Here is a 26,972-nt window from a genome sequence, read left to right on the forward strand (position 1 = left end):
CAATTTAAAGATAATGAACTTCTCAAACCTCCCAAGTCACACCTATCTGTTGCTATCAAGGTAGAATAATTAAATCTAAAGTCTAACAAAAGCAGAGAGCTGGCTCAGGGGACTGGAAATAATGAGATATTGAGTACTTCATGTCTAGGTGATAGGGTCAGTTCACACTGCCAAGTCTGCTAGTACAAGAAAATCATTACTATCTGATGGCTTGTTGATGGGTAGGTGAGCTCATCTAAACCTGTCCTGACTCTTCTGTGTGTTGTCTCTCCAGAACTGCTGTCAGGCTTGTTCCTGTGGCATATGAGCACCTCATGAAGACAAGGCTGACTGCTGTGGTATGTGATCAGGAGAGGGGCTCAGTGGCAAGTTTATATCATGCAACACACTATAGCTTATGCTACTCGTTTTTTCTTTTCAATTGTTCTCTTTCTGCAAAAAAGAGGCAACAAGGGTTTCATGAGAAGTCATGAATGGACTTCAAATGGAAAGATGGAAAGTCATTGTACTCAAAATCAAAGACAATCACCACACTTCTCCAGAATGAGGTCAATACCTGTTGTCATCTACCGTAAACTTGCATGAATCAGACACAGTTGGATTCCTCCTCTGCTGTCCTTCTTCTTCTACCTCAATTCTTCCAGACAGAGAAGGGAGATGAAAGTGAAAAATATTAACTATATCAGAATTTCCCATTCTCCACTGCTAGCTAATCCAGGCAGTTTACTTCAGCTTTCCCTTAAGTTATGTTTTCTCTGTTTCCCTCAGAGGTATATTTTTCCTGTCCTTTGTGCTCTGTGCTTTTATTGGTGAGCATCTGAAATGGCTGAATGAAGTAAGACCTGAAGCCAAAATCAGTGGCATTTTTTCTGTCAGTCACCTTACAAATATCATCAGACGAATGTTTAAGTTCCAGAAAAAGGCCTAGATGTCATTTCCTTATGGTACCAAGTGCTTCAGAAATTGAACACCTGAAGAATATTGGCACTGCTGATTGGAAGAAGAAAGGCAGTGAATGAATCAATAGAATCCCTCCTCATTTCAGGTTGCCCACAAACCAAAGTATTATCACATATTCTCATCGTTCATAACAATGTGAACTCTCAAAATCCAGTGTGATTCATTCCTAAGCATCCTTTTTTACAGTAACTGTCCCTCCTCTGCTTTAAAACATATTGCATCTCCCATCCCAGCATTTAACAGCAACCCTGGCATAGCACAGACACCCAGCCCCAGCAGTAGGGTCAGTGACCTACCTCTTGGCAAACAAGGGTGGGAACTCTTGTGTTGGGCTTCTGTAAGGGAAGCATAAAGGCAACAGTTAGACATTTGGAGGAAAAGACACACCTTAGGCAGGAGCAATTCCCAAGTGCTCACTGATCCATATGGTGCAAAGCATTAAGCACCAACTGGGCGGAGCTGACAGTGAGTGGATATACAAATTACAGAACAGAGTAAATAAAAATAGGAAGAGCAACAATTTGTAACAGAAAAAGTGTATAAGTTTTCCCAAAGTGTCTTCATGATTTTACACCTTCCTGATTCTGCTTTTCTTCCTCCATGTAAGCCTGCCTCTCTCCACACCACACAATATTTGATGCACCAGAAAAAATAGCAGGCAGTTCAAACTCCCTCAGTGTCCTTATAAGTCCTATCCAGGCACTCCTCCTGTTCTCAGCACAGTTAAATGCTTCTGGCACATCCCCTTCCCTGCTTCCTCCCACACCACCAACCTCCTGGTGCCTCGTTCCATCACACTGAGTTAGGTCAGGAAGAAGAGGATTTACAGTGAAAGCAAGCTGCAAAAAAAAGTCACTAGCACAGTTCCTCAGAGATCAGAGGCCTTGGAAATCTGTTTATTTCCTCCCAGGAAAGAGAAGGATAACACAGCCTTGAAGAGCAGCTCCCAGACATACTCATGCTATTGCTACATACCCACACATTAGTTAGGCAAACTGTACCAAATAGGTGATCCAATTTGGATGCAGTTTCTACTGATGGGTTGTATTTGCTCTAATCTCCCCCTACCATGCAAGTACTTCCTGCAGTGAAACTAGAGAGACCAGTATTAGAAAGTGATTGACAATCTGGGTCTTAAATGTGGGTCCCAGACAATTAGAGACTATCACAGTTTTTTTCTCCTGCTGAAATTTTATTCCTATCAGTAGGGCAGTCTTCTCAAGATTCCTAGAAGACTTCCCCAGTTTTGCAGAAACTTTCAAATAACATTGCAACTTCTAGAAAGAGAGCAACAAAGTTTTCTCCGCTCACTTGGGAGATACCCAACATCTTCAGTGAGTCTTTAGATCAGACTGCCACCCTTATCAGACCATTGCCAGTAGCCTCTTCCCTGCCTCTTGCCCCATATTTCCATGAGGAAAACTCACCCACTGCTTTTCTTGGCTGCTGAGAGGACATAAGCACGTTCCCTGCTGGCAGTGCGCCTCAGGACACTGTTGGCTGCCTCTGTCCTGGAAGTGAAGGAAAATGTCACATTCTGCTCGTGCTTTTACGGGCTGCTGGGTGCAGCCTTAAGAGCCAATAGATGAACAGCCCAGTGGAGACTCGTCCTAAAGCTGACACACACACCATTTCCATGGCTCTGAAAATCTCCTGAAACCCAGCCAGGGTGAAGAGAAGAAACAGTATCTAAACTTTTTCTCTAGCATCAATATTTCTCTTCACATTGGGCCATAGCACTTTCTCATGAATGTAACACACTAGGCAAAAAAAAATTCCTTCTCCTTCTCAAGACCTGGTCTGTTTTGATGTTGCATACTGAGGGACAAAAATGGGATACCAGCTTTGTGGCTGGTAGGCTACGTAGACCGCACACGTTAATGCAAACACCAGTACCACCAAATGTATCAAAGGGGAAAGTCCAAAATGGAAGGATTTTAATTGGTTTATCACCACTGGTCACATTACCAAGTTTCACTGTAAAAGTCTTTATCTGAGAAAAAGCATCTTTAGAAACAAAATAAACAAATGCAGATCTGCAACAGGAACAAAACACCCCCTACTCCCGGTGTGAGAACAAGACACTCATTTAGATCTGGACTTAGATGCAAGTCCCAGGTGGCCTGGTCTCAAAGACACACGTGTAGGCAGCAGGAGGAGGACTCCTCCCTTTACTTCCAGGCTATTTGTGCATCCCTATCGTTTCACATAGGCGCCATGGAGCTGATGGATTCCACAACCCATTTCCAGCTACCAAATTAATTGGGGTATGCTGTCAGGTTGAATCACGTCAGGCTTTTAATTATATTTTGTTGGGAGTGCAGTTGCCTGTGGGCATTGATGTGCTCTCTGTAGAAATATCTGCTTACTATTTTATTGCAATCAGCCCTAATGGCTTAGCTATAATCATCATTGAACTGACCCTTCCATTAAAGAACAGTTAATCTGAAGTTCACTTGTCACTGCCCCTTGCAAGAAAGAGGTGGTTACCTGGAAGGCATACCTCTTTTTATGTTCATCTGGACTAAAAGGCACATCCTTCTCATCCAAGTCCACTGATTTTTGTTTGACATTGTAGGGAGCTCTGAAATAGGAAAGGAAGAGGAGAGCCAAAGTAAGGAAACTGCCTGTGTAGAATGTTGCAGCACAAGAAAAAAAACAAAACAAAACAAAACAACAATGCTCAAGGTAAATCTAAGGGCAGGGTATGTGGAAACAGGTTCAGGCCCTGGAAATGTTGCATAGGAGAGGGAGGACACTTGTATTTTTCAGCTGGGTTAGGGTACACGTGTGCTCATAGGATTTTGTTTTATTAGTGGAGGGGTTTTAACACTAGAGGGTTTTAAAACTACAGGTTGATAAATGCTCAGCTGCATTTCAGGGTACAGCCACAGTCCCTGATGTTAAATGTTATGAATGAAATGTCATGAGTGCTGTTCAGCCATGAGACTTCCTCCTTTCCTCTAGTTTCATAAAAGCCAGCAATACTGTAAACCTAGTCCTCAGGTTGCATCCTCCAGTTTCTGCCTTAATTACTATGAAGTGGTAAAATTTGCTCCATGCAGAGGGCATTACCAGGTCAAGGAACACCTTACAGCCCACACAGGCCTGGAGGTAACACTGGAAAATGCTTAAGTTTCCAGTGATAGCTCTCTACACAGCACTCGATGATGAAGCCATGCCTGACTGAGCACCTATGTGTGGGTGGCTTTCTTGCTGAGGCTCAGGTGCTGCTGAGCCTGCACATGGGCAGAAGGCACTGCTCTTCTTTGCATACTCACAATTTCTTGTAATCCTCAGTGGTCATCCTGTAGCCAGAAGAATGGCATGAACTGGGTCCCTTCATGGCAGTGCTGCAGAGGGCACAAATCACAATGGTTAACATGACTCTCCTGAGCTCTCATCCTCTTTCACCCTCTCCCCATGCTCCACAAGACGAAGAAAAACAGAGTGATCCTAAGTATCCACCCTCTGAATTTAGGGGCAGAATTCTTTCCATGGTCTTCGATTAGGATTTGAAGTCTATTTTGATTTTCCAGGGCCAGTGAGTTGTCAAAGCTAGTTTGGGTACACTCTTCTGTGAGATAATACTACTCTATCCCAGGATAGCAAGGCAGAAGGAGGAAAGACACTTTGCAGCATCATTCTTCTCCACAGCTGAAACAAAACAGGGGGGAAAAGGGGAATTCAAAAAGTTTCATCTGACATGCAACAAACACCTGTCCAGATCAGAGCCATGCTTAGATCTTTCTACATTTAAACATAAGTGCCTCTCAAGAAACAGGATCAAAAAAAAAACCACCTTAAAAACATCAAAATGAATGTCACAGCCTTGAAAGGCTTCCTTGTAATTTACACCCCACCCAAACCTATTTGCCAAATTAAACCCAAATCCATGAATAGTTTCACAGTCAATTGCTTTTCTATGCTTTGGTGAGGAAAATACAGAGTTTGATGTCTTTTTTCCATGTTCTGACTAGAGCTGCTAAATCAAAAGCTCTGTCTTTCAGCATTATATAGTGATTTAAAGAAGCTCACCAGAAGCCCACAAGCATCAGCCAAAGTAAAAGGATCACTCAAAACATATACAGTATTTAGAAATTCAATTTCATTAAGAATTGGAAGATATACATACTTTTTCTGTGCCGCCTTAGAAGATGGAGAATTTGGCACGGAAGGAGTCTTATCAATGGTTTTTGTGAACACTCCCCTGGTGAGAAAAGAGACATACTAAAATTGTTTTTCAGAGAACAGTTTGGAGCTAACAGCTAGGAGACATGCAGCCATTCTTAGGCCTAATAGCATCTACACGTTCTGTTGGCTCAGGATACCAAAATTGTAAGATGCTTTCCTGGGAGAGTCATCTTGAGAAAAGTTCCATCTTCTACTCTATGGCCTTACACAACACAGTAAAATCAACTTTCACACAACTTGAACGTGTGTGCATCACAGGACTCGCCAACTTTTTTAGGATAAGTGGGGCATAAGGGTCTCTGCATACAACGAGCTACACGTCAGAGGAAGCTGAAGAGCACAAGTCCCATCAGTAGCAATGTTCTGATCCTGATAAAGATTATGAAAAATTTTTGCAGCATGATCATCTTCCCATGTCTGATCATTATATCATACAGAAGAGATCTGATTTTCTGATAACATCACCATCAAATTACCTGTTAACAAAACATCCAGGACTATCTCTTTATTACAGGATGCTCATCTGTGAGCATGACAGTGTTCCTAACTGGCAGAAGAGACCAAGAGATCATAGTATTTTTCATGTTTGCTGCTCCTGATATAGTTCTCCTTTCCCTCCACCCCAAGTGCTTCTTGCCACTCTGTATACCAACCTGATGAGGTAGCCAGATTGAGGCTTGGAGGCAGGAGATCTGTGCAAAGAACAGATATCACTGAATTAAAAAACATCTGGAAAAGCAGCACCAGTATAAAAGAGAAATGCCCTCATTGCTGTCAAGCCAAAATCTAGCCAAATGGACCTGGGTGATAACTTAGCTACTGTACCAAACTAACCCTGGAAGGATTCTTTAAAAAAATGAATAACCTTCAGAACAAGATCTAAGAAAGAGAGCTAAAGGATAACATTTTAGAATTAGCCAATTAAAGTCATTCATGCTGACAGTTTTCTGGATCAAAATGAAGTCCTCAAATTGATGTCACAGATGGAGAAAAACAAAGTACAGATTCTAGCTGCTTTATCACAGGAAAAACATCAGCTTCACACTAACTTCTCTGTCTGTCTGTCCTCAGAAGCTGAGTGGAGCATACTTCCAGGGGAGCTAAAGGGCTACCAACAGGCAGCGATTTGGCCCCTTGCATCAGGACAGAAAGAAGTGTCTCTAAAACTTGATTCAAGCTGACTTGAAAAAGTCTACCTGAGATCAAGGTGGGGACCAAGATGAGCCTCAAGGACCTAGTTTTATCAAATAGGGCATAGACAGGCTCCTTCCATTCCTGCCCAAATGCAACCTCCCTTCTTTTCCTGCCTATCCACACGCCCTCAGGATAATACAGTTGTAAGGTAGCTCAGCGGGACTCTGGTCTAACCCGCTCCAAGCAGGTTCAGCCATAAGGTCAGAGCTTAGCAGGAAGGCAAGTTTACACTGCACATCACCACATGCTTAAGGTGACTGCCAAGCTCAAATTTATCCCACTGCCTTCAGACACAGAAATGCAAACTCACTGCAGGCTTAGCTTAACTCTGGAGCTCTCTGGATGGGCAAGCTAAAGGATGATGAATGCTAAACATAGCCCCAAGCTCCTGTTTATTCTGCAGTGTCCACAGAGCGGGCACCAGCAGACTGTAGCCCATCTCAGCCCCATTGCCTAGTGGCTCTCTATACACTGAACTTTAATTGAAAGCTTCTGGCACAGCAAAAGGGCAGTGCTAGAAGCTCCTGTGTTCCTTAAAAATCCTCATGATCTGGACCTGAAGCAAATTCACTTCCAGTACAGAGCTTCTCTTGCTCTGAGGAACCTTCAGGCTTAGAGCATACGGATGTTGCTCCAGTACAGGAGTAGATGTGCACCACTAAGCTTTGGGATCATGGCCTTGAAAGCATTTGTTCCTCTGCAGTGAAGATACTAATCCATCCAGTCTCACATCTCTCCATCTAGACTTTGCAGGACCTAAGCTATGCTCTGTACAAGGTGATGGTTGGTGAGACATCATACTGAACAATGTAGGCTCTTCTCAAGAACTTTATTTTTTCAATACAATCATAGAAGTGAGTGGGTTAGAGTAAGAAGAACAGGTGAAAACACGCACTGCTGCAATGAGATAAAAAGGAAGCAATGGGATGGGTCCCCCAAATTACCTCTCACTCTGGAGAGCAATAGGTGCTGAGGTTGTGGATCCCCCACCAGTTCGCCCAGACCTGAGTACAGAAGAAACAACCACATAGTTAACTCCTGTTCTTGCTGAACTACCTTGTCAAATGTGACAATGGTTCTTTCTGAGAGAGCTGCCAAGAGAAAGCTGTATGGAGCTTGATTTTACTTCTAACTGAAGAGATCCTGGTGCAGATTGTTGCCATCCCTGGTGCAGGGATGGCTGCACGTCCCATGAGCTGCAGGGGGAGATGCAGACCTGACTTTTACATCCCTTTAAAACCTCCAGTCAAGGTCTGCCTTTTTGCTTGTCACTTTGGAGATGGTGAAACAAAATCTGGCCTTAGAAACTTTGAGTTCTCCTCAGACTTCAAATATGCATGTGCTGTTGGATTCACAGCTCCCAGCAAATCCCATTTCTCAGTGCTTCTCCTCCAGTCTGTGCCAAAATGCAACAGGAGTACTGCTTCCTTGGGCAGTGCCATTTCCTGGTATCACAGGAACCCCACAACAAGCTAGCTCAACGTGCATTTCTCCTACAAGCTAGAGCTCTCAAGGGATGCTGATGAAGGAAAGGGAGAAGGAGAGCATTCCTTAGTGAAGCACTTACAGCGGGCTGCTCTTCTTTTCATCCTCGGAGTCTGAATTCTGGTGGTGAATCCAGCTCTTATCTCCCTTCAGGGTGGTGCGAACCTTCATCTGCTTAATGATCCTCCTGCGGTCTTCATCTGTAGGTGTAATCACACGATCTAGGAGAGGCAAAGGAAGGAGAGAGGAGAAGGGCCGTTGAGAAGGAGCAAAACTTCAGTGTCAGCAGGTGAGCTGCTGGCAAACCTTAGCAGAGAGCATGGGTCCCCTATCAGAGATGCAAACACTTTACGAGTCTTTTACTACTTCCCATGAAAGATGAAAACAAGCTGTCATCCAAAATTCAGATCAATTTACCCCGGCTCCACTATGTGTCACCTCTTCTACAGAGACTCATACAGCTTTTTTCTCCTTCTTTCTGGGGACTGTTTAACATTAATGAGTTATTTTCTTCCAGGGAAACCAAAGACATTCAGTGGGTGGTCTAATCACATACTAAGAAGGCAGTGCATTTCCTCTGGCATTTCCCATCAGATCAGCTCTAGCAAAGAGCTTTTTTTTGCTTTGTGGGAGAGAATGATAAGTCTGGAGCATGAAACTGAGCCAATGGCTGGGGAACAAGCCGTAAAACACAAATTCAGCTTTCTCTGGTGTCCTGTCAGAGAATAGCAGGGACGTATCTTATTAAATTAAAAAACAAAACAAAACCAAAATAACAACAACAACAAACAAACACAACAGTAATGACAACAACAAGGAATACATTTTAACCGGGAAATTCCCCATCCAGCACTTTCTTCTGAGGAAAAGCAGTTTTTCCATAGGGAAATTACAGGAAAAGACCAGATAAGAAAATTCCTTTTCTGTGTATTTCTGGTTATCATCCTTTGCCATTTTGGAAATGACAGCTAAGTGTTGAAAACTATCAGGCCTGCTCTCCTCATAGAGCTTGGACCAATGCATCTCAGGTATTTAGAGACACTAGCAAGTTGTTGCAGCTTTACAACTAAATTCATATCAGCCAAGACAAGGACACTGCTTGTCTATACTCTTAGCCTTTGGCAAACATGAAATAATTTAATTTAGCTACCAGGAAAGAAGGTTCAGGTAGGTCTCAAGATCTTGTGCTCACGGTAGGCAAAAAGGCTGCACAGAAATGGTTATCACTGGTCAATTGACATGCAGTAAATTGTTTAATCATTGGTACATGATCATGTGCTTCAAAACTGTTATGTCATAGAGATGTGGTGGTGGATTTTTTTTGGAGAAGCATTCATGTCAGAATTCTATTAAGGAAAACAGTTATACCAATGTGGAATTTCTCATGTGGAATTAGCAGGAACAAAGACACAGACATACAGAGCCATACCCAGACAGTGTGGGGACCAGCAGTAACACTCTTCATGCTGAGTATCTGGAAAAGGAAGGACTGCTTTTCTTAGTACTGAAATTTCAAAATCCCCTGTACCGTGGAAATAAACAAGGTCCTTCCACTCTTCTATACTGTTTCAGATTATCTGTGGATTTGGAAGTGTCATCCTCTCTACTGATATCTAAAAGTCCAGTAACTACCTGTCAATCACAAAGTAAATCTCAACATCTGCTGCAGATTTCTGTGGCCTGGCATGTTCCCCAGTTAAAACAGCTTCTGTGAGTATTTTTCATGCTTCTTTGATAAGATATTATTAGGAGTGTATTATTAATACAGCAGAGTACAGATTCCCAACAGCTTGAGACTGGAAAGGAATTACCTTTGCTGACACCCAGGGACATCATGGTTCTCAGAAGTGTCTTCCCCCTCTAGTTACTGTTTGAACACAACAGGCCTCTGGAAGAAATGAAAAGGGGGAAGAGCAAGTCAGTAGTTCTCATATAAACAGTTTTGGAGTCATGCAGAAGAGGGAGCATCACAGCAGTGTCACAGCCACAGAGCCTAGAGTATGGAAAGACCATGACACATATATATCAGAGTTGCAATTTCTCCCCATGCCATGCACCTTCAGCATCAAGGATGGAGAAAGAAATCCAGTGGATGTGTACTTCATACCAGTAAATGGAATGATTGCTAATGATAAATGCATTCTTCCTGGTCTGGGAGGAAAGGAGAGGAGGAAACCTTAGCAAAGGTATCTAGAAAGATTAAGGTGGAACAGCTCTTCTGGAATCTGTTTAAGTAAGAGAAGCTGAGGATGTTTGGGTGAATCATGGCATTTTCACCAAGCAGGAGTACAATAAAAAGGTTCTTTCAGTTGGCAGACGTTTCATTATTCCCCATAAAATATAGCAGGGAGAATGTCTCACTCTCTGTCTCAAAAGAGAAAGTTAGCTCCTGCTTTCATTGGCAATTGAGTCCCTTCTTGAAGTGCTCACAGCAAAGCAGCAAGGAGAAACTCCTGGATGTATAACCTTGGAGATGCTTTTTAACATTTGCAAACAAACAAGTAAATGAAAGAAAGCAAAAACAAAACAAAAACAAACAAAAAAAAAGCCACAGACCCTGAATGGATCCACAGGGTTTGAGCAGAACCCAGTTAGTTCAGCACCTGACTGCTTTCAAATAATCAAATAAATAAACACAATAAAGTCAGAAATGTCTCCTTTCTTTACCTTTTAAAGTTTCTCCTTTCCCCCATTTGTTCCTTGCTGAACCTGGATTCTTAAGTGACTATACTATTCATTAAGAGAAATGCCCAACCCTATTTGGGAGCTTGTGAATCTAAAATTAGGTTGTTATTATCTGCTGGTGGGCTTGTCTCTGCAATACTACTGCAAAGCCACACGCCCATCAGGAATGCCGAGCGCTGATCTCATAGCGTTGCTTCTTGGCAATGCCTCCTCCATCTCCTTGTCTCAGCTGAGGATCTCCCTCGGCTCCCTGCATATCCGCCCTTTCTCCAGTTTGCTCTCAGGTGGAAAACAAGCCTTCTGCTATTACCCCTAGGCTCCCTCTCCCTTTTGCAAACACTCCCAAACATTAATTCAGCTTCCACCATGAGCTGATCGCCCACCCCTTTTCTTATCCTTCCCAGATCCCCCTTCCCACGCAAAATTTAATTGTCCCTGCTATTTAGAGAAAAAATATTATCTAGGACAACAATGTTGTTTTCGTGAAGAGCCTCTAAATACTCAGGTATCTTTCCACCAAAGGCAAGAGGCCTGACTGCAGACTGTAGGAGCACAGTCAAAGGACGTGTTACCTTGCAACCCTAGGCTAAAAAAGTCACAGCTTCCTGGTCCTGCACTGGAGAAGCTACATGGCTTCACTACCTATCAAATCTGAGAAAGATGCATTTCAACCACAGCTACCTTGCTAACTGCAATTCAGAGGCGCTCCTATGCATTTGGTGCCCTCTTCTACTTACTAAATTATTTCTTATTTCAGGACAAGATAAAGTTGAAGGAAGTGAAGGATGAGAAACAGTGGAAAAGAACAGACCAAGAGCCTGAGACAGTCCTAATCCAGGGCAAGTAAGTGGTAGAAGTAGGCATGTGCTACATGTTGTAATAGAATGAGGTATTTGGAAGCTGGTACCTGTCTAGCAGCATAACTCAGAGGGAATTAGCCACCCTGTACAGATCTTTTAGAAGAATAAGCAGAGCTTTAGGAACACATAGGGAAGATTCTCAGGAAGACGCGGAGTGAGGGATGGAGCTCGTGGGGATGCTGAGCCCTGCTCCTGGACACGCAACATAGCTGTGCAAGAAACATCATCTCAGTTTATTGCTTGAACAGCAGCTTCACTTCTTACTCACACAAATCCCCTACCTTAACAAATACACCCAAAAACGAAGGGAAGCCACAAAGAGTGGCACTCAGCATGCATATAAATACATGTGCCAGAAACTACATGTTGGCCAAGCCTTCTCCTCTGGCACTGCGTTCCCTCTTCCTGGCTCACATCACCTTGGGAAGGATCACAGCAAATGCTGACATAACTCCACTGATATTTCTGGCTTGACAAACAGATGTTGGAACACGTCGGTGGTGCTCACCTGGCTTGGCTTTGGGGGACTGGCAGTGTTTTCTGCCAGCCTGCTTTCTCCACCTATGATTCATGTAATGGCTGCAGCAGCTCAGCCATCCCAGTGCTGAGCTGCTGCAGCCATCAGGAGGCTTTGTACTGCTTAATGGACAGAAAGGTTTGGAGTTAGAGCCTGACTGCCCCACCGTGAGGATTCTTCACAAATGCCCTAACAAAGGAGACCAGAGTCAATCTTGCAGCAAAGCTTCTGTGACAGGCACAGAGTGGTGAAAAGGTCCTTCTGCGAGAGCTGGAGGAGACCATTTTCTGCATCCTTTAATATAGCTTTGTCTCTTTCATTCACAAAGGCTGATAAGCTCAGTGGCTATTTTTTACCTTTCAGCCAGGGCTCAAGGCAATACAGACTAAATAACATCACTAGAAGCTGAAAAAACGCAGCAAGAACACAGCAGTTCAAGTACTCTATTTCTTGCTCACATTCTTAACCACCTGCAGTCAGCTCCTGCTGGAGGTGTGACGGCGAGCTCTGTAAACCTTAGTGATGCAGACCTTACCCATGTACTCAGCAATGAGAACACTGAAAGACAAATCAACAAAGGTTATATCGTGGCTCCTGCAGTTAGAATAACTCAACATTTCCTATATGAGAAAGAAAAGCTCATTTTCTTGTTTTAATGCTCACTGGCACCTGGCAGACAAACTAATGTCTACAGATGCTAAGACAGAAGCTGTGCAGAAGAAACAAGAGAGATATATGGGGTCCAACAACCCAAACTGAAAAATAAAAAAGGCAAATCAGCAAAGTAGAATCAGGAATATTATTTCCCAAAGCAAGCTAGTATTATTTCTCCATGCTTTAATACTCCAGTGGTTGGTGGTTAGAACAAGAAACGGGAGATGCAGCTTCTGCAGCTGCACAAGGCTGCAGTGGGACCACAACCCACTGCATCTGTTCAAACCACACAGCTGTTTAGAAAGGAGTGTGGGATTCATGGGGCCAGAGAGGATTAGCAAATGGGCATCTGACTCCAGAGAGCTGACACAACACTCATGGGAAAAAAGTGCTTCTCCCTGCTCCAGGGACTGCTTAGAAATTGGAACAGTTTCCCCTTTCTAGCAAAATCTGCATTTAAGCTTTAACACAAGGACTGCAAGACCTCAAAGCAGGTTTCAAAGCATTTTTTTTTTTTGCAAGTCTGCAGTGCAGAAAATCTCAAAGACCTCCACTCAAGATTTGGAGGAAGTTTCTTCACATTTGCCTGCCATTATACTCTTGAAAGGTAGTGACAAGCCAACATAGAGCAATTCCAAAATCTTCCTTATCAAAATGCACTAGGGAATGCAGTTTTTCAAAAATATGCTTGTAAGCTATTGGAAATTCCACCACAGATAGTACTTAAATAATAAAGGAAAAAAAAAAAAAACGTGTTTTTGTTGGCATATCTTATTTGGGAATCAATCATCAGCTACTGCCACAGGTTACAATAATTTCTTCTATTGCTATGGAAACAAATCCATTTGCCTAGCTCTAGGATAGATTGCAACTGATCCCAACAGTTCCCCTTCCCACCTGGAGAACAGGAACATTACCTGCCTTGAATGAAGCTTAAAGATCTGAACTCAGCAGGTGAGGGGAGAGGAAGTGAGGATGCTCTATGCATCTCTGGATGTGAGACGAGACAGATCCTTTTTCTCCTAGTGGGTTAAGTCCAAGGCTGTGTTAGAGTATGTAATATTTCTGGAGGTTTTAAGATCTAAAAGCACTGTTCCACCTGACTGAGGGTCATTTTGGAGCTAAGAGCATGGCCTGTAAGTCAAAGCAAACAAAAAATCTGTCTCCTGGCAGCACTGAGGGATATCTGTGGACCCGGCTATGAACTTAACTTCCAGCTATTGATCACTGCAGCTATCTTTTCAGGACAGCTTTTCCTTTCCTCTGTGCAAGATGCCAGAGTTGTGCTGCTTCTTGCTCACTTCTTACCATCACAACTCAAACGTTTGTGCAACACCTGGCCCTTGGGGGAATTAAATGGGAAATAAAAGGGATAAAAGGCAGTTCAGATGACTATCCATTGGAAAAAAATGATGCTTTATGATTGGAAACATGGCCATGGAACTCTAAATTTTGGGCACTCAAGTCCCCATGTCTATAGCATCCTATTGCTAACAGAAACCACACTGCATGCACAGAAGCTTCTGGAACCACAGCCCTCACAGAAACACACGTAGCACTGGAGAGATGCATGACAGCAAGCAATTCACAGTTTCTTTTCATGACATGTGAAGGTGTTCTCTGACAACCTCCATTCACCTATAAGCAGATCACAGATTTTGAGGCACTGGATTAAAGACAAGCAGGTACAGCTGAAAAATCTGTAACCTTTCCTATTCCTGTCCCCACACAGCCACCAGCCTTTTGCTGTCCCACAATTCTCTCTCTGACTCAGACTGGATCTATCACTTCCCCCTCACCTTCTAATTAAAAAGCAATTCCGCAAGGCTGGATAGACCTTTTTGTCTTTTGTTTATTCATTACCTAATAAAAGATCTTCTGCTGTGGGACTGTTCTGAAAGGACACTCAACAAGTCAACAAGTCACTCTGCTGTAGCCACCAGAGCTGTTCAGGAATAGATTCTTCCAGTTAAACATTCACTACAAATATAAAATTTAAAATAAAAATATCACTTCAGAAAAAAACATTTTCCTTTCAAAATATTTATGTGGAAGTTTTTTTCCTGTAGAAGGCCAGTGGGAGCACTTCAAAGTCTCCTATAAAATGTCTACACAACATCAGTGCAATAGGCCCTCAACCCTAATTGGCACCCTTGGGTGGCACTGCTATGTAAATGAGCAGTAATTCTTAAATTCCTGATCTAAACAGTTATTGCAGGCTCCATTAAGCACTGCCTTAAGATAACTGCACTTTGAGAGATGAATCCCTTAAATGTGCCTCCCCTCTGTAAGAAACTTACAGAGCTGCCAAAGGCTCAAAGTTTGCAAAATGCCCTGGAATACTTAAAATAAATGAGTGAATTACAAAGCTCTGAGAGATGATCCTTCTCAAAAAGCAGTTGCAGAAGAGTAAATGTTTGTAGAGAAAAAATATATTGGTAAATACGTACCAATTTCACTGGACTTTTTACCTTAAAATAAAAAGGGGATATAAATGCTCCTACTTGCAGAATTCTGTGAGAAACCCTTCAGCCAGGGTACATCACCTGCCCGGTATCAAGGTCTGCTTACATCACAGCCATGGAAACCACAATCCTTAGGGGTGAGTCCCAGCCATGCAGCAAGTCCAGGAGCTCCACGGCCTGACTCCTCAGCACTGTGACAGTGTCCTTACAGCAGGCTCTCAGACTGACAATCCTTTGGCCTGAGATCTGAGAAAAACATCAGGAGAGCTTCACCTACTAGAGAGACATCAAACAAGCAATAAGAAAACACAACAGACTGGACGCTGTGCCTAAACCTGTCCACTGGAGTGACTCCTTCCTCAGCAGGGACAACGGGCATTGCTATAGGCAGTGCTTAAGCATAGATTTGTGCATTCCATGACCTACCTGTTAAACACAGTCTAGGAAAAAATTCTAGGTAGCACAAGGGGCAGAATTCAGTTCTTCCATAGCTTCGTACAGGCTTCTGAGCTAAAATAATTTAGATTTGATCCATCTTGAAAGGCCTGTGACTCACAGAGCAGTGTATACCATCCATGCAGAGCACAGCTGGGTGCAAATCCAGATACCACCTACCTTCAAAACAGTTCATAGCAATGTCTGTGGGATACAAACACTGCAGTATGTGTAGCACACAAACATTTAGACCAAGAAGATACATGCTGAATCTTTTTTGTGGCTTAATCTGTAGTTATACATTATACTTTGTCTGTTTGTACATCTACTTTTCTCTTTGGATTCAGCAGTCCCTGCATGCTGATATTTCTGGACACTCAGTCCTAACTGGGTGTTTCCAACGGTACAAAACACTGGGACTTGTGTTCATTCAGCAAGTGTTAAGAATAATATTTGTAGTGTTTTTGTCGTCTCTTTTTCCATCCAAAATTAAATATATTGAAAAAAAAATGGATTGGTAAACACCTGAGAATTTCACCCCACTTTACACCACCTTCCACTATTACTGCCTGCAGGAACAACCCCTGAATGTGGTGATCAAATGTACACAAGTGTAGAAGACCCCTCACAGTCTGGATCAAGCCACTTAGAGAATTGTTGAAGAAATAGCTTCAACATGCTCAGCTACCTTAATGGGCAGTAACTGAATCAAAGTGATTTGGTTTCCTGGGGTAGATGCCTATAGTAGTTTTCACATTCTCATCCCCAAAAATGTCAGGATCCTGTGAACAGGGCTCAAGAAAAAGACTATACTGAAAATAAGCCTACAAAGGCTACAGCCAGAATGCCTTATCCTCGGGTGATGACAGTGTAGCAATTGCAATCTGCAGAGTAGAAAGCAACAGAAAAAATAATCAGAAGTCCATTCTCTAAAGAATGGAAAAGCCCTCAGCCATTCAGTGAGTGAATAGTAGTTGTAGGAGGGGTTAACTCCTGGCTGCCTTAGCATGAGCAAAAATCAAGTCCCCAGGTGTCATCTGAGTCTATTTAATAAAGAGGATAAAAGAAGAGGCCTAGCATGGTGCTCAGCACTGCCCACAGCCTGGAGAAAACACCTGCCTCTTTGTTGAGAGATGCTGACGTGGCCAGCGTCAGCAAGCAGAGTCAGTGGCTCTGCCAGGGAAGGAAACGCCTACCCTGAAATCTGTTCCTGGAGCAGGTCCATGTTCTGCACAAAGCTGTCTTTTAGGGGGCTTGAATCATGCCCTGCTGCTGGCATGAAGGGAAGGGGGGCAATTCATCTCCTTCCCTCTCCGTTAGCTGCTTTTTTAAAATGCAGCAGTGCAGCGTTAGAGGAATGGGAAATTAGCAGGTTAACTTCTCAGGCATCACTAGAAACGTGCAAAAGATGGAGGTTTTTTATTCACTGGTCATTTCCAACACAGAAAAAGGTTATTATGGTTGGACACAAGAACACAGCTTTGAGCAAGCAGAAAAATTCAGACTAGGTCATGACAAATCAGCCAGAAGGTTTAGTTTCATGCCATATTGCTATTTGTATTTTGAACAAAAGTAGAAATGAGGAAAAAACTGCCATGTTTCAGAACAAGGTGACAAAGTTTCATTGGAGAAGACTTAAGATTGCCTTTTGTTTTACACTTTAACTTTTTTCCTTAAGAACAAAAACTTGGCAAAATTTGCATGCACATTTGAAAGGGTTCAGCATTGCTAATTTTGAGGGGGAAAAAAAAAGGAGCAGTGCAAGTCTAACTACAGAGCTGTATCAGGTTTATATTGCCAGTCCAAGTTCTCTAGGCAAAGCAGCTGCCAGCTACAACCTCCTGAAAGTACTCCAAACATCTCCTTTATCCTGATCTCAGCCAGAAAAACAACCTGATAGCCCATGAGAAGAAACTTTCTCCTGTTAAAATTCCCTAAGTGCTCTACTCACAGCCCGAGCTTTGAATTCAGGGTTTGACTTTCCATGAAACCTAAGGACATACCTAATTCAGCACAGCTGGCCTTCGCTCTAATCCTCCAAGTGATGCACCTCCTTGCTGCCTTCTGCTCTTAAGCAAGTGCTGAAGCTTCATCCTTGTCATAGAAGTTTTATTCCTTTCCCACATGCTGGCTGCAGCAGCATATCAGGGCAGGGATTTGCAGAAATACTCTGACTTGTTTCTGCCCTTTTTATTCCCTGTGGTGAAATTCACCAAGAGCAGGGCTGGGACAGTGTGGAAATCCGGCTCTTTCAATCTGCCTTCCCAAGCCTCACACCTAGGGCACTGGATGCCAGGTGAGCAGGGAGGAAAGCATGGACCAGTTAACTCTGCTCTTCAAAACATTCCACCTTGTCTACTTGGCTCACTACAGGGTTCTCCACTCTGTGTTCATCCCCAACACGCTGCTTAGCTGTGATGCCACTGCTTTCATCTGTTATCTCCTTGTTCCTCAGACACATCCTTCCCTCTTACCCATGTCCAAGATTCAAACAGGCTGGCATCTTTATGGGATGAAGAGTTATGTTTCTAGCAGAGAGCGTAGCAACAGAGAAAACTAATGCCATGGTCTTACACAGGGGAGAGGTGACACCAATTCCTGGACGGAGCCAATTTTAAACGAATCTCCTCTCCTCAGGTTCTCACAGGCCCCTTACAAGTCAGAACCTGATCACCTTCCAGGTAATTAAATCCAAATTGCCTCTCCCCTCTGTGTGATAGCAGGTCACTGGTATGCAGCACAGGTGGAGCTGCGTGCTGGGTACACTGAAGAAGGCAAGGTTGATCATCTGAGTGATATCACTGGGAGAACTGGAGAGCATTGCTGATGAGCTGGGTTTCCTTCTCCACCAACTGCAAAGAGCTGATTCCAGGGGTAACAGAAAACTTCACAAGCCATCTGATCTCTAGGCCTCCTTTCCTCTTTTCTCTCCAACCCTCTCCTTTGAACAGGGTAGAGATAATGGAAACTAGACATCCCTGGGCAATACAAATACATGACAGCTATAGGTTAGAGACTGCTCCTGATAAATGAAATCTGTGATTTACAGTACATCTTTGCCTCAAGCTTCTAATAGAATACAATCAGCTAAAGTCCCTCGGCCTACGTGCTGGGTGATTGCAACTGGGATGTCCCACACAACTGGTGACCCATAAAAACAGGTGTTCAGATGCTTAAATTCTTGCTGACAAAGCATCCAACATGAGCACTCCAGCACAAGAAATAAATATTCTGCCAAAATGCTATTAGTACACCATGTCCTGAGACTGCATGTTTCAAATGTTACTGCTAGATAAATCCACACTGACTTTTACAAAGACCCTAATGTTCTTAGGCAGAGTACCACCAAGACTCTCGACAACCACAGTCTTGAAAATCATGAGCAAAATACAGAAATCCCAGGGTACAAAAAGAATTTTTGCTATGAAGCTGAATGGACAGACAACATTCAGTCATTGAAGGCAAGAAGGGCATGAAGACTGTGAAGACTGCCTCTGCAGCTCATCACGTGAATGAAAGTAATTACAAGCTACTTAATAAGGCAAGGGGACCTGAAACCTTGTTTAGATTTTAATCTTCAGGGTGTGCCTGTCTGCAGGCTGTTAGCCAGCTCAGCTCACTCTCTGCAGGCATCCAGGTGTTGGAGTGGTCCCTGCCTTAGGTATTTCAAAGTGTTTTGAGTTTTAAGGCAGTTGCAAGGGATGTCGCTGGTGCTAGTGGGATGCGATCTCTTCCTCTCAGCAGTGTTTCAGAGGGCAGCTCCTGGTGAAAATTCTTGGCTTGGCAGGTGAAACAGGCTCCAGAGCTCAGTTTGGCTGCCATGGCTGAGTGACACACCATGAGAACAAGCACCATCAGTGATACCAGCAGAGGAACTAATAAATTGCTCCCACATCACACCACAAACTTCAATCTCACCCCTTGTAAGGAGTGATCCCCACAGATCACAGCCTGTGCTCATCCATCTCCATGTCTACTGCCGTCCTCAGAGCCACAGAGGCTCCAGCTGGTACTCAGCAGCAGCAGAAAGGAGGTAGTGATGGACCTTTGCCTGCTCATGTAGTCCTCTGCAAATGTACAGCCAGAACAGCACTCTTTGCTAATAAATTCTCCAAGTGCCAGAAATCAGCAGCCCTTCGCTTAATTGGGAATGATTCTGCTTTCTGCATAAGCCACTTAAAAAGATGTAATTATACCTCAGGAGATGAAACACTTGCTATTCTTTAACAGCTGACTGCAGCTCCTATTACCTGTAAACACATAGAAAAAAAACTTACCAGCCATCCCCCTTTCCGATGGCTCAACTTCAAATTTAAAATGTTAATAACAAATATTCAGCCTGCTTTTGTCAGGAGTTTGTAGGGCACTTGCATTAATAGCCCCTTTGCACCTAATAGCCACCTTGCCCTCCGTCTTGGTGATGAGCTGGATCCGATGTTGGAGTTAGTTCTGAGGGCTAAATGACTGCCCTGGGAAAGGAAGCAGAGCTGCTTTGATCCTGTAAATACAGCTTTCCTGGAAAGCAACACAGGGTGCCTTTAGACTCCTGACCTGTCCACACAGCCCAGGCCAGCCACCGAGTTCATGTTACAGCCCTCTGGTTCCCTGAAGGGACATCCTGTCCTGAGACCAATGTCACTTTGCTGTGCTGGTCCCCAGAAGAGCTGAGTGATGAGATGCTGCAAGCTGAAAAGTCTCGTTGTACCTTCTGGACAGAGACCCCGTAGCTGAGTCCTGTGGTGTTTACTGAGTCCATGCAACAGGGAGGCAAATTCTTGGGATTTCAACATAAGAGCCATTAATAGACAAGAAATTGTTTAAGCTAGTGTTATTTTCCTTCAGCCCAAACATCACCTGCGAGTCCAACTGCAAAGCAATCTTTCCCTGCCTACCAGGACCTGCACCCAGCAGCTCCAGGCTGCACTGCCTACGTTGCCTGAAGACAGAGACTGTCCATGCTGTCCTGTTTCCTTCAAAGCAATCTCTCACATTCTCCCGCATAGGTAGAAAAGTACAAAACTAATTTCACCAGATAGAAACTTGTATACTGGTGGCAGAATCAGCTGCAAACTGGAGGGCAGTTATGAAGAAGAGTCTCATGGTTTAATGATAATTGATGCACTTTCTGACCTTCTGACTATCACTGTCCTCAAACTAGGAGGTATTTAAAGCTTGCAAAAGGCTTGAACTGGAACTACACTTAAACCTTCTAAACTTTGCTGAGGATTTTGTTATCTAAATCTAAATCACAGTCCAGTGCCTATTCTCCAACCCGTTTGATGAAGTATGGCACCTCAGATCAACACTCAGCAGACCAAGATGTACTTACAGAAACCTACAGAAAGGAAAGCCAGTGAGAAAATGCTTCTACACGTAGCCCACACTCAGCCGTGAGGCTCCCTGCCCCAGAAAGGCAGTATCCAGTTTTCAGGATTGCTAATCCAGGTCTGTGCACTCTCAGACTGCCCTCCAGTGATCTGGATTAGGCGTGGGCACATACTTGCATTTCTCTTGCATTAGCCAGAGCACACAATGCAAACCTTGTGCCAGTGTTATGCTTTTATGTCAGCTGTTACCTGATCTGCTATGAAGTTAGGACAGTGTGGACAGACTGTGCTTGATCTAGCATAAAACCTGCCAGAGTAAAGTTAACCCTTTAAAATCCTTTCAGGAAGTTGGATCCAGCAAAGAAAGTTAACACTAGGTTAGCAATTTGTGCCCAGTAGCTGTGATATTTCCTGAGACAGTATTGCTAGAACTACCATTTATTTCACCCTTGAACTCTCACTTGAATGATATTCCATGTCTGGGAAGGATGGACAGCTTCTATCCTTCTGTCTGCCCTTGGGGGAAATAAGAGACACTTCTGGATTCACATTGTAAACTCAAAATGTACAGTGTAGGACCTCATCCCACCTCATCCACACAGGTACCTGAGTGTCTGGGTGATGGTGGCTGCCAGTTGTCTCTGAAGGACCAGGCCACCAGCCTGAAGCATGCTTCAGGACTTGGACTCTCATGTCACGACAGTGGCTCCGCATTAGGAGCAACAGGGTGGCTGAAGGCTTTCAAACACAGATAAAAATCATGCAAACTGCCTAGGAGCAGACAGGCTCATAATGCTAAACCCCAGGTGATATTTAAAAGGATGCAATAACGTTCCCCCAGAGCCTTCTCTTCTCCAGGCTAAACTACCCCAGCTCTCTCAGCTGTTCTTCACAGAAGAGGTGCTCCACGATGGTTACTCCACTGCAGGTGACATTTTATGCCTCTGTTGCAATCCTTCTGTGATGCCATTCAAACAATGTAAACCACACCACCGTCATTAACTGCGTCCCCACCTTTCTCAGAGTGGCTGACATGACCCTGAATATGAATCACAGGAGCTGAGCCCACTGGCTGTGAAGGATTTTTGTGAAGAGTCTCAGACCAACTCTGCAATTCCTTCAGATCCTGGTCACCTGTACCTGGGGACAGTAAACATCTCTTCTCCCCCAGGCATGAGGAAAGGAGAAATAAGGACCAACAACTGTCATGGGGAAGCCTGCACAGAGCTCCAACATGAAGGACAGACACGTTTCAGCTGTGTCTGAGATGAGTGCTCTCAAGCCACGAATGCATAATTATCATTTATTTTAATTCACTTGCAACCACATACCCCACATAGAAAAATTTCAGTCTGACCAGATGAAGCTGGCAAAGATATGAGTTAACTCAAGCTGGGAAAGCATGGTGTGAACTTAGGTGGAGCAGCAACAACCCTGCCCATCTTGAGAAATCATTTTGGGGCCTTCCACGCAAGGAGCACAGCATGACCACCCCCATCACAGCAGTTCACTTCTGTTGTTGTCCAAAATTAGTGAATAATTTTTCACTATACTTGGTATGAAATTTCATTACTCTAATTGCAAGGTATTAATTCTTAATTGCTCAACTAATTTCTGTATTTGAAAAGGAAGAAGGATGTAAAGGGTGTTTACTGCACCCACATGGCATCAACCTTATGCCTTGATGTCTAAAGATGAAAGCAAAAAGGAAGGAAAAGTTCCTTTCTTTCAAAGGCACTTTGCTTGGCACTTGCATCACAGACCCACAAACAGAACAGGACAAAAACATCCCACTGAAGCTTTGTGACATCTCAGAGATGCTACAAAGTTTCACCAGGATTAAAAAAAAAGGTTTTAAAAAAGAAAATCGAAACTCACTTTTTTTTAGTGATCAGAACTTTAAATTAAATAATGTTGGAAGTTAATAAAACTTAGTATTTCGTCTTTGGCTGGATGAATAGAACAAATCAGCCTAAGTACAAGCTCCTGATCAATTTGATGCAAGAGGACCTCACTGCACTGAGCAACCTGTCCAGCTGCAGCCAGCTCATTCTCCTGGCTGGCATTTGTCCTAGAGCAGAGGGGTGGAGATGGAGAAATGGTCAACATGTTCACCAAGCTTCCAGGTAGAAAGAATCAAGGACTGAGGGAAGTGTTCACCTCCCTTACCAGCTGCACCAGCTTCACTGCTCCCATGCTTTCCTTTCCAGGGTGCTGATTTCAAACTAACTCAGAGAGAAACAAAACAAGACAGAAAAACAGCGAAAGAAAGATCTCCACCTGCATCTCTCTCTGAAACACACAGGTCTGGGGGAAGAGGGTTAGGTGTGGTGCAAACATGGCAGCTGACCCTAAGCCTCTCGAGAAGAGTCACAGGCTCAAATTTTATACCTGTCCTACACAGCTGATCCCTCCTGCCTGTGCACAGACTTGTCCCTGCTGCCATGCCCCCACTACACCTTACAAATTAAGAAGGGGACAGATTTTAGAAAGATAGATGGGCAGGGAGGGAACTCAGTGACCTGACAAATGCAAGCAGCAAAACCTCCAATCCAAACCCTTCAGTTCTGCTTTACTTTTCTATCTACACTAATACCACCTTTTTAGTATCTAGGTATCATTTTAAATCCACATTTGGGACCAACACACTAGCTTTCCCTCCTTGTCTGAGAGGAGGCTTCAATAGAAACTTCCCTCATCCCTGCCAGATCCCTGTATCAGCAGGTTAGGAGATGACAGTCCTCCTCCTCCTCATACAGAGCGAGCAGGGGAAACACGGATTGCAGGAACACCCCAGATACTCTCTGCAGAGTTCAGAGAACCAGGCTCTCTGCCCATCCCTACCTGCGGAGGCTTCGCAGCTGCAGCCTTCCCTCAAAAGACAGATGTGGAGCAGTCTGCAATCAGTCTCCAAGTGCCTTTGCCCCCCAAGGGTTCGCAGCGGGTGCCTCCGATCCTCCCTGGCAGCGAGGCAACTGTGGGCGAGGCAGAGTGCTTACCTGCCGGGCGGGCCGAGAGGGTTGGCTCCTGGAAGCCAAGCCTTGTTTTGAGGAGGAGACTTGGGTGTGTTTTGCCCTTCAGGGGAATCAAACAGGTTTCTCTATTCAGACTGCATGGTCTCCCCTCCCGCCAGCTCTCCTCTACATTCTTTGCATTCTCCAGCAAATGTCACCTTCCCTAGCCTTGCGCAGCAATGGGACAGCAGAGAGCAGCCTCTCCTGAAGAAATTCAGCCCACTGAATTTCTCCCCAGGCCAAGCATCACCAAAGATTTCCAGGGACAGGCTCACCCCACAGGAATGGGGAATGGTCACCCCTTTGCTGCTCACATACTGGCAAGCCCCTGCATTTGAGAAAGTTGCTCACAATGATGGTACTCTTGCAGCATTAGGGGCTGGCACTGTAATTAGCACTAGACAGTGATCCGCTCATTTTAACTAATTAAATGAGGGACATAGGTGTGTTTATCACCATTCAATGCAGAGAAAGTTGTTGAGTACTATCATCTTACTCAATTTATTTTCCCTTTTAATTAATTGCTGTAGTTGCCACAAGTTCCCTGAGGCCCAGCTCCACCAGTCTTTTGGACACAGCACCCTTGGACACACTTTTAGCGAGTTCCTAAAGGCTTGTGGTTAGAGACATGAGTTTAGAGCACTTCTGAGAAGTCTTGGACTGAAGCCCTAACTGCCACAGGATGACCAAAAGATGGTAAAGCCCCAACCACCTACACGTTAGAACCTCTCTCTATCTCTGCACTCACCAATGTCTGCAAACTGATCCTCTAGTAGATGGATCACAGAAAAGATCTGCCTTCTCAGTTTTGTGACAGATCTGCTGCAGAACAGTAAGCAAACCACCAGTGTACTGGGCTGGGATGAGCTATAACAGAGCTAGTAATACATCCCTGGCTCTCACCAGGACAGCAGAAATAATGCCTGAAAAGCCCTGATGCCAACACTGTTATTCCGATCACAGATCCTTTTCTCTGATCTACTTGCGCAGGATCAGCAGAGCTCTCCTCCCCAAAGGCTGCTGCTGATCCCAGCTAAGATAGGCACAAGAGAGAAGGTGATGTTTACAAAGCCACACCCTGAGTGTGCCCAGAGTGGTGTCCAATGCAGGAAACAGTCTATTTAAAATACAGATCAGTCCCTACCTCCATAAAGCATCTTTTGATTCAGAGCTCTAGCTGACAGTGCAGCTTTATTTTCAGTAGCCCTTGAGTCATCCCATCCTTTGCTGAAGGCTCGTTCAGTTTATTTCCTGAAATAATAGTGACTAACAGCCTGGCCAGCCTTTTAGGTGCACTAGGTCCTCTGCCAAACGAGCAGAAGGGACACCCCAGGGTCTAAGGACTACAATTCTTTTTCTAGTACGAATACACTGTTCTGCAATGAATGTTTAAAAAAAGAAAAAGAAGTATCTATTATGAGCACCATGACAGTAAACAAAAAACAAAAAACAAACAGAAAAAATTCTAAAACAATACATCCAAGTTCTACTTAGCTGCAGACAAACTTTGTGGAACTGGTACAAATACAGGCTAAAATATCAGTTGTGATGACATCTGTCAACATTGCTTTCTTCCTCAGAAGAAAGAAATGCAGCAAAGAATTGCTTTTTTAATTAACTAAAGGAGATGAGCGTAGTATGATAAATAATACTTTGTTTCTAGCTTGAAAATACTGGTCCAAGTATACATACAAAGCCTTTGTGATATAAAGACAGGTCTTAAACTCAGGGTGTGGTAGAAAGGTAGAAAAGCAAAGAATACATTTCTGAGCTGGCAACTCTATCACAACTTGGATGCTCAAGCTGCTGGTAAAAGACTTGTTGCACAGCATGTAGCCAAGTGAGATATGCAGAAATGCCAAGAAAGACACATCTTTCCACTCAACATGAACTACCCCCAATCTAGCCTGTCATTGTCAACTTTCTGAAAGCTCCTCACGTTTCATTCTCCTGTGTTTCACCTCCTGATGCCACCTAGAAGCCCCAGTGACTCAGTACTGACCTCACATAGCCTTTCTCTTTTAGAAATACACACTAGCATTTGCTGGCACCTCAATCCCACTCTGGGCTCTCCATACTGGGCTGATCCTGTCACAATGCTCCTGAGAAAAGGAACAAAGGAGGAGATTTTATTTCACTTAATTTAGCCATGGATTTCTGGTGCAAACTAGCTATATCATTTCAGCTACAGGCTAACAAAACTGTAAGATGTAAGGCTGCTGCAGAACAACACATGAATGAAGGACAGCATTTGCCCGCTCACTGCTACATATCACACTGGCCTCAGGAAGCTTCTTAGGAGGAAGGCAAAGAGATTTAAGGCTCGTTTGTGAAAGCCAAGGAAGAACTATGATAAAGCTAAAACTGCTACTCATGGACAATCTATGTTGGAATAAAAGTGTCCTTATTCTACTATATCTACTTCTCCTTCAATTTATTTCCCATTTCATCACAGGAGGAAACCGTGATTCACTTGTAACTGCAGCCCCGAGGAGAGAAAATAACTCATGGCTTCACCTTCCCCTGATGTATGTGGTGCCCCCAGTAGTGAGATACTCACATCCCTTCAAATGTTTTGAATACAAAATGTCTGAGACTTACATAGAGAAAAACAGCAACAGCGATGACATCATTTACCCAAGGCTCACAGTCATGCTGAGAAGCAGCAGTCAAGTCCCAGTCAACTACAGCAACTGGGAGCCCAGGGACTGCAGCTTCCCATCAGGGTGGCAGGAATCTGATTCCAACAATGCCCGCTCGTCACTCGGTGCATAGAAGATCCTGGTTTACTGTTACAAATAAACCTGCAACCCACCCAGCAGTTCCAGTTCTCTCTCCCCATGTTTTGGTGCAGCACAGCCCTTCAGCGCAGTTGCTTTCAGTTGCAGTAATGCAACTGCAAGGAGAATCAAGTTTTGTGTATTCCAAAGGTATGAGTTCTGCATGGGGCAACATCCTGACCCCAACACACACAGCAGCCTTGAAACCATTTAGCACATGGCTGTCAAACACCACTTCCTGTAGAAAGAGTAAAGCAAGGAAAATTCCAGCCATGGGTGTTACTAGAGGAGCAGAGAAGTGGATCACAGATGGACGCTCCAGGCACAGCATGGATGTGGCAGAGCTCTCAGGGAGCAGGCTTCTTATTTAACAGCCCAAAGAAAGAGATGGTATGCTTTTAA

General features: G+C 43.9%; 1 protein-coding gene across 15 annotated transcripts in view; it reads right to left on the minus strand.

Annotated features, from left to right (window-relative positions):
- ZNF185 (zinc finger protein 185 with LIM domain) overlaps positions 1–23,800 on the minus strand; it is a 46,873-nt gene extending 23,073 nt beyond the window's left edge. For 7 of the 15 annotated variants that reach the window (XM_085230879.1, XM_085230877.1, XM_085230876.1 and 4 more), the window contains exons 1-11: positions 23,621–23,799; positions 9,645–9,721; positions 7,916–8,054; positions 7,293–7,352; positions 5,808–5,846; positions 5,096–5,170; positions 4,242–4,313; positions 3,464–3,544; positions 2,388–2,471; positions 1,257–1,295; positions 557–637 (exon numbers count right to left, since the gene is read on the minus strand). In XM_085230879.1, the coding sequence (XP_085087005.1) occupies positions 557–637; positions 1,257–1,295; positions 2,388–2,471; positions 3,464–3,544; positions 4,242–4,313; positions 5,096–5,170; positions 5,808–5,846; positions 7,293–7,352; positions 7,916–8,054; positions 9,645–9,669 (695 nt within the window). In that variant the 5' untranslated portion in view covers positions 9,670–9,721; positions 23,621–23,799. Of the gene's footprint in view, positions 1–556; positions 638–1,256; positions 1,296–2,387; positions 2,472–3,450; positions 3,545–4,241; positions 4,314–5,095; positions 5,171–5,807; positions 5,847–7,292; positions 7,353–7,915; positions 8,055–9,644; positions 9,722–15,120; positions 15,144–23,620 lie in introns of those variants that run through there. The other 8 variants (XM_085230867.1, XM_085230875.1, XM_085230873.1 and 5 more) reach the window with 4 other exon arrangements.
- Between the last annotated feature and the right edge of the window lie 3,172 nt (positions 23,801–26,972).

Source organism: Meleagris gallopavo, chromosome 9 (assembly GCF_905368555.1).
Source record: "Meleagris gallopavo chromosome 9, MGAL_WU_HG_1.1, whole genome shotgun sequence".
NCBI classification, from domain to species: Eukaryota; Metazoa; Chordata; class Aves; order Galliformes; family Phasianidae; genus Meleagris; species Meleagris gallopavo.